Consider the following 4,597-nt stretch of genomic DNA (forward strand, 5'->3'; position numbering starts at 1 on the left):
ATTTTTGTTCTAGGTTTTTGTTTGTTTTGTTTTATTTTTTTTAACATTTTAAGTATATTATGACTTTCCCTTCTGTCCTGCTAAGTATCTTCTAAAAACAAAACAAAACAAAACAAAAAACAAAAACACAAAACAAAACAACAAAAACCAGATAATAGCCTTATGTTATTCTGCTTGTATATAACTGTTTTCTTTTCTACTGCTGTTTTTAAATTTTTCTTTTCATAATTACTTTTTGTCATATTAATTATTATGTATCTTGACTTGGACCTCCTTTGGTTCATCTTATTATAGGTTCACTGTGCTTCCTGGACCTTGACGCCTGTTTCCTTCTTATGATTAGGGAAAGTTCTAGCTATTATTTCTTCAAATAAGTTTTCTGCCCCATTTCTTTCTTTTCTTCTATGATCCCTATCGTGCGAGTGGTATTATGCTTAATGATATCACAGAATTCTCTTAACCTATTGTATTATTATTATTGTTATTGTTATTGTTATTATTATTATTATTTACTTTGGTGTCAGGCTTGATTTATTTCCATTATTCTGTTTTTCACATCACTGACCTGTTCTGCATTCGGTAATCTACTACTGATTCCCTTTACTGTATTTTTTATTTCACTTGTTGCATTATCCAGACCCTATATATATATTTTTTTTTCTATCTCTGTGTTGTTCTCAATGAGTTCATCTACTTTTTTCTCAAGTCCAGTGAGTATCGTTTTCCATTACTTTATTTATCAGACATATTGTTGGGATGCCTGCGTGCCTCAGTCGGTTAAGCATCTGACATGTGGTTTTGGCTCAGGTCATGATCTCACGGTTTTGTGAGTTCAAGCCCCACATCAGGCTCCATGCTGATAGTGCGTAGCCTGCTTGGGATTCTCTGTCTCCCTCTCTCCCTGCTCCTCCCCCACTTCTGCTATATCTGTCTCTCTCAAAATAAATAAACTTAAAAAAAAAAGACCCATTGCTGTCTCCACTTCATTTATCTTTTTTACTTTTTTTTTTCTTTTTTCTTGTTCATTTGGGACATATTTCTCTGTGTCCTCATTTTGATTCTTTGTGTTTGTTTCTATGTATTAAATAGGTCAGGTATATTCCCTGGTTTTGAATGTAGTGGTCATGTGTAGAAGATGTCCTGGACTGTCTTATAAAGCATTTCCCTGGTCACTAGAACCAAGTGCTCCAGGGGTGCCCACTGTGAGGACAGCATTCAGTCTCCTGTTATAGCTGAGCTGAAATTGCCTTCAGCTCAGCTCTCTGCAATGACTAACTTTGCTTCTGTGGGTGCAGTGGGCATTTCTTCATCCCTGAACCGATGAGGGACATGAATGAGGCCGCTGTGGGCTTGCTGGTGAGGAGGGCTGTCAGTTAGCCTAGCTGTAAGCAACTAGTCACAGTTGTGACAGCACCAAATGGCAGGTCTTTCTCCCTGCACAGCCTGCTAAGACACAAGGTTGTTAGAACTGCAAGCATGGTGGTGTGTGGGGATATCTCCACCCGCTCCCCAGGGCAGGAGTCATTTTAGAAAAATGCATACCAAGGTGAGAGGTTTGTATGATGCAGGTCTTCAAGGGAATACCAAGACAGGGTGCACAGTTATAACAAGTTTGATGGAGAGTGCTATTGCTGGATCCTTCAAGCCTCTAGGTATCTTGGCCATGTGAGGGGAAAATATATGGAACCTGCTAGCACTTTTGTTCCTGGAGAAATCTAAAGGTCCTTGCCCCCCCCCCTCCACACACACACATTCTAAGATTAGTCAATAAATCATCACCATACCAGTTTTCAAACTGCTATTTCTATGCTGTGTCTTGGGCTGAGTTATTTAGTGTTCTGACTCATGGTTATTTAGCGTTCCACTGAGTTATTTAGTGTTCCACTCAAAGTGTGGAATTCATTGGCTATTACCCATCAGCTACCCTAGAGTTTAGCCAGCTAATTTTCAAGCCCCTAACTTGAAGCCCCACTGGTTTTGAAAGTGAAAAGTTATGGGGACACTTCTTCCCAATGCAGGTCTCCAGGACCAGGGGTGCCTGGTGTGGAGTCTGATCCTCTTGCTTCTTTATGCTTGTGATATTGCTTTCCTTTCCTTTCTTTCTTTCTTTCTTTCTTTCTTTCTTTCTTTCTTTCTTCTTTCTTTCTTTCTTTTCTTAATTTCATTGAAGTTCCTAACCAAGTCTTTTCCTATCTTTCCCTTTTTGATGTGGTTTTCTCTCTATGAGTAACTGTGGAATATTTTTCTTCCAGTTGTATCCATGTTGTTTTCTGAGATAGTTGCACAGATGTAGCTATTACCTCACTGTGTCCATGGTAGGAGGCAAGCTCCAGATACTGCTATTCCATTATCCTCTTACATTTCTCTAAACTTGCTACTTCTAATGCCAAAGTCAAGAAATCTGTGTTCAGTTTGAGTCCCAGACATTGATTCTTATTTTATTTACAAGAAAATTTTATAATGTTATAGATTTCAGAGAAAACTTAATTCTGAAGGAAAAAAAATGTTAACTTTTTTCTAACTTAATAATGTCACAATGACATTTATAAGTAAAGAAACTTGCATTGGAATACTAGAAAATCATACATGAAAAGTTCTCTTTATATAAAGCCACAATCACCTTGGTTTCCTGAAACCACACAACATCATGTTGGTATTTTGTGGGAGATACAGGTGAGAAGCATCAAAGGAAAAGACTTTAAAAGGGAAGGGAAGGAGAAAGTGCAAGGCCTTAGGACATGTTTACACAGCTGAACAACACTGAGGCTCATAAGGAACATCTAGAGCCATTAACATTGGCCACGGCCGGATCCTCCTTCACACCTGACCCTTCCTGGTGTTATAGAAACCAATTACCTTGAAATTCAACCTTGAAAAGCTAAACCATTAGATTCATTAATACACTTGCTTAGCTGACTTTAAGCATGTAGTCTTTAGCAATTATCCTAATAAAACAAAGCTTCATTCTGGAGTCGGGGCCTCATTCCTACTCGAGAATGAGGACCTTCACTTAACCGCACTTTGTAGACTCATCTTTTGCCTCTCTGTCCATACTCCCTGCAACAGTATTTCAAATTGGTTTTCAACTGTATCTTTTCCCATGCTATACATATATCCTTTTCACAGCTGGGGAGCAGTATTCAAGCACTAAAATGTCACACATTTTCCCATAAACTTCCTGAGAGCTGCCACCACTTCCTTGTTCCTCAGGCTGTAGATGAGGGGGTTCAACATGGGGGTTAGGATATTGCTGAACACAGAAAGAGCTTGGTCCTGCTCTGCACTATGGGAGGAAGTGAAAGTCATATAGATAAATATGTTTGGGCCAAAGAAGAGACTCACCACAGTTAGATGGGAAGAACAAGTGGCCAGAGTTTTTTTCCTGCCTTTGACAGAGTTCATACGGAAGACAGTGAGGAAGATGAGAGTATAGGAAACTGTGATGAGACTGAAAGGTACAACAAGCAACACAATGCTTGTCACCACCACCACTAACTGGTACACTGAAGTGTCTTCACAGGAGAGCTTAATGAGGACTGGGACCTCACAGAAGAAGTGGTGGATCTCCCGTGACCCACAGATAGGAAAATGCATAGGGTACACTGTATGGATAAATGAACTTATAGAGCCTCCAATCCAACAACCTAAAACCATGTGCATACAGAACCTGGGGCTCATAATAATGGGATAACGCAATGGGTTGCAGACAGCCACATAGCGGTCATAAGCCATGAGAGTCAAGATGAGGCATTCTGACATTCCCAACATCAGGAAGAAGAAACTCTGTGTTCCACAGCCAATCCATGATATGGTTCTTTTCCCAGTAAAATAGTTAGAAGCCATCTTTGGAACAATGGTGGAAGTTAATGTCAAGTCAATGAGGGAGAGTTGACTGAGGAGAATGTACATGGGCGTATGAAGTCGAGAGTCTCCCCAAATTAAGACAATCAGAAGTATGTTTCCCAGGAAGGCAAGAATGTAGACAAAGATGATCATAAAGTTGAGGACAATAGAATGCTGAAATTCAGGAAAGAGTCCCACAAGGATGAAATCGGTTATTGAGGATTTGTTTCCACCCACCATGCCCCTAAAACAAACGTAAAAGGGCTGGGGGACAAATCAAATGGATTAGAACAGCTGACATTCAGTACAAGTCTGATATCAATATGTGGATATAAAATTTTATATCTTTTTCTCTACCTTTAGTATTTCATAATATTTACTATCAGAGATATTTTACTATTCATTGCTGAGCAATTGCTTAAATATTTCTTAAATAGATAAATTACAAGAAAATAATCAACTTCAGTGCCTTTAGTCTCTGTTGAGTGTATTTTTTTCTTTTTTTTTCTTTTTCTCTTTTGTTTCTTGTTTTCTTTCTTTCTTGCTTGCTTGTTTCCTTTCCTTCTTTTGACTAGAGAATCTTCTAAATCTATGGATATATTTTCTACAAATATGAACCTAAAATTTTATATGTTACATCTGATAGTTATGGACCCTAGTTACTAACTCTTGTATATTTAGAAGAAAAAAGAAAGAAAAATCAAATTAATTCACTCAATTTCACTTTAAAATTACAAATAAATTATTTAACAAA

The 4,597-nt window shown here is 38.1% G+C and overlaps 1 protein-coding gene across 1 annotated transcript; it reads right to left on the reverse strand.

The window, feature by feature from the left end:
• Positions 1-3,147: 3,147 nt before the first annotated feature.
• LOC132680509 (olfactory receptor 2T27-like) lies at positions 3,148-4,083 on the reverse strand. Its single transcript, XM_060634184.1, has one exon. It carries the CDS (start codon positions 4,081-4,083, stop codon positions 3,148-3,150), a length of 936 nt encoding a protein of 311 aa, XP_060490167.1.
• Between the last annotated feature and the right edge of the window lie 514 nt (positions 4,084-4,597).

This window comes from Panthera onca, chromosome A1, assembly GCF_046562875.1.
Source record: "Panthera onca isolate mPanOnc1 chromosome A1, mPanOnc1 haplotype 2, whole genome shotgun sequence".
NCBI classification, from domain to species: domain Eukaryota; kingdom Metazoa; phylum Chordata; class Mammalia; order Carnivora; family Felidae; genus Panthera; species Panthera onca.

Coding starts and splice junctions, on each gene's coding strand:
- LOC132680509 (XM_060634184.1), bottom strand. CDS start 4,083: ATGGTGGGTGGAAACAAATCCTCAATAACCGATTTCATCCTTGTGGGA.